The following is a 1,316-nucleotide window of genomic DNA, read 5'->3' as shown; positions in this document are numbered from 1 at the left end:
TTGATCTAGCGCTCTGACCTTGTAACTAGTGTTGCTCGCTGAACGTGCAGCAATGACCGCTCCGGTAGGGGGCGTGTTGTCGACGCGAGCACGAGGGTCTTTATAAAAAACCATAGGTACTCTCTCATTCATCCTATTAGCGGCTGCTACGGCAGCTTCCGTTACGACTGACTCCATCGCGATACGCGGCTGGGACCTCAGCTTCGTAGTCTGATCGTAGAAGGAGTTTCCCTACTTCTTCGTGGGCTTCGTCCTGGCCAAATCGGGAACGGACAGATGGCCTAGTTGAGTACAACGTGCTGACCGATTGTTGTTCGTCAGATTGCAGGAAAATCTTCCTCATGGCATTGAAGTATTCCTTAATGTGCGAATTACAGACTTGGCAACGTCGTTGTAGTACTACAAAGGTAAGCAGGATATCTTTCTTGTTGGTGTGCCAGGCTAACAAGTGTAGCATCTTCCATTCTGGGTCGAAAGCGAAGAGTTGACGGTCGCCTTCTCCCAAAAGAGTCTGGAAGGCACGAAGGATTTGGTACATAGCTAAGTAGAGTTGAGCTATTTCCTCCAGTAGAACGGAAGGTACCGAGTAGTATTTCACTGAGTCCACTGTGAGCTCATGGATGTATTCCGGGGTTAAGCGAACTTGAGGAAAGCTGTCGATCATCGTAGGGAGGTTAACCCATAATCCCTGGACGTGAGGCGCTGACCATCGCCATAAGAGGTCACGAATTCCTTGAGAATCCTCCAGGGATTTCCCAGGGAGCTTCCCGTCGATGCCGCCGAAGAAGATCAGTGGGTCGACTGGTAGCTACCACTTACATCATGTACTCCTGAGCTGTACCATAGAAGTTCCTGCTTAGCTACCGTGAATGAAATGAAATGAATTTTCATTCATTCACGGCACCTGTTTCATTCTAGATAATTTATTCTGTTTCATTCATTCCTGGCGACTGTTTCATTTTTTTCTTTCATTCCACCAGGGCAACTGTTTCATTCCTTGCTTCATTCTTCTCAGGTGCCTATTTCATTGTTAGAGCTGGGAAAATGATTATGTAATTGATACAAAATATTTAAGTGCCTTATTTGGCAACAGCATGCCTATCTCATTGTGTATTTGAGCCTCAAATGCAAAAGTACCCCCATATGGCCTCCCACACCACTGCAGTACGGCACAACACATATCAGGCATAATTGTATATTATTTCCTTATTTAGATGTGTGTTAAAACATCGAAATTGTTGCCTGAAAGAATGAAACAAAAATGAAATAACTGCCTGGAAAGAATGAAATGAAAATTCCATGGCAATGAATGAATG

The 1,316-nt window shown here is 45.1% G+C and overlaps 1 protein-coding gene across 1 annotated transcript; it reads right to left on the bottom strand.

Annotated features, from left to right (window-relative positions):
* Positions 1 to 136: 136 nt before the first annotated feature.
* LACBIDRAFT_334598 (uncharacterized protein) lies at positions 137 to 844 on the bottom strand (the record flags this gene model as incomplete). Its single annotated transcript, XM_001889340.1, has 2 exons — positions 137 to 808; positions 842 to 844. 2 exons carry the CDS (start codon positions 842 to 844, stop codon positions 137 to 139), a joined length of 675 nt encoding a protein of 224 aa, XP_001889375.1.
* Positions 845 to 1,316: the final 472 nt, after the last annotated feature.

The sequence above is a fragment of the Laccaria bicolor genome, genomic scaffold, assembly GCF_000143565.1.
Source record: "Laccaria bicolor S238N-H82 LACBIscaffold_66 genomic scaffold, whole genome shotgun sequence".
Classification (NCBI taxonomy): Eukaryota; Fungi; Basidiomycota; class Agaricomycetes; order Agaricales; family Hydnangiaceae; genus Laccaria; species Laccaria bicolor.
Note: the sequence above shows the minus strand (reverse complement) of the source record. Positions and strands in the feature narration are given on the sequence as shown.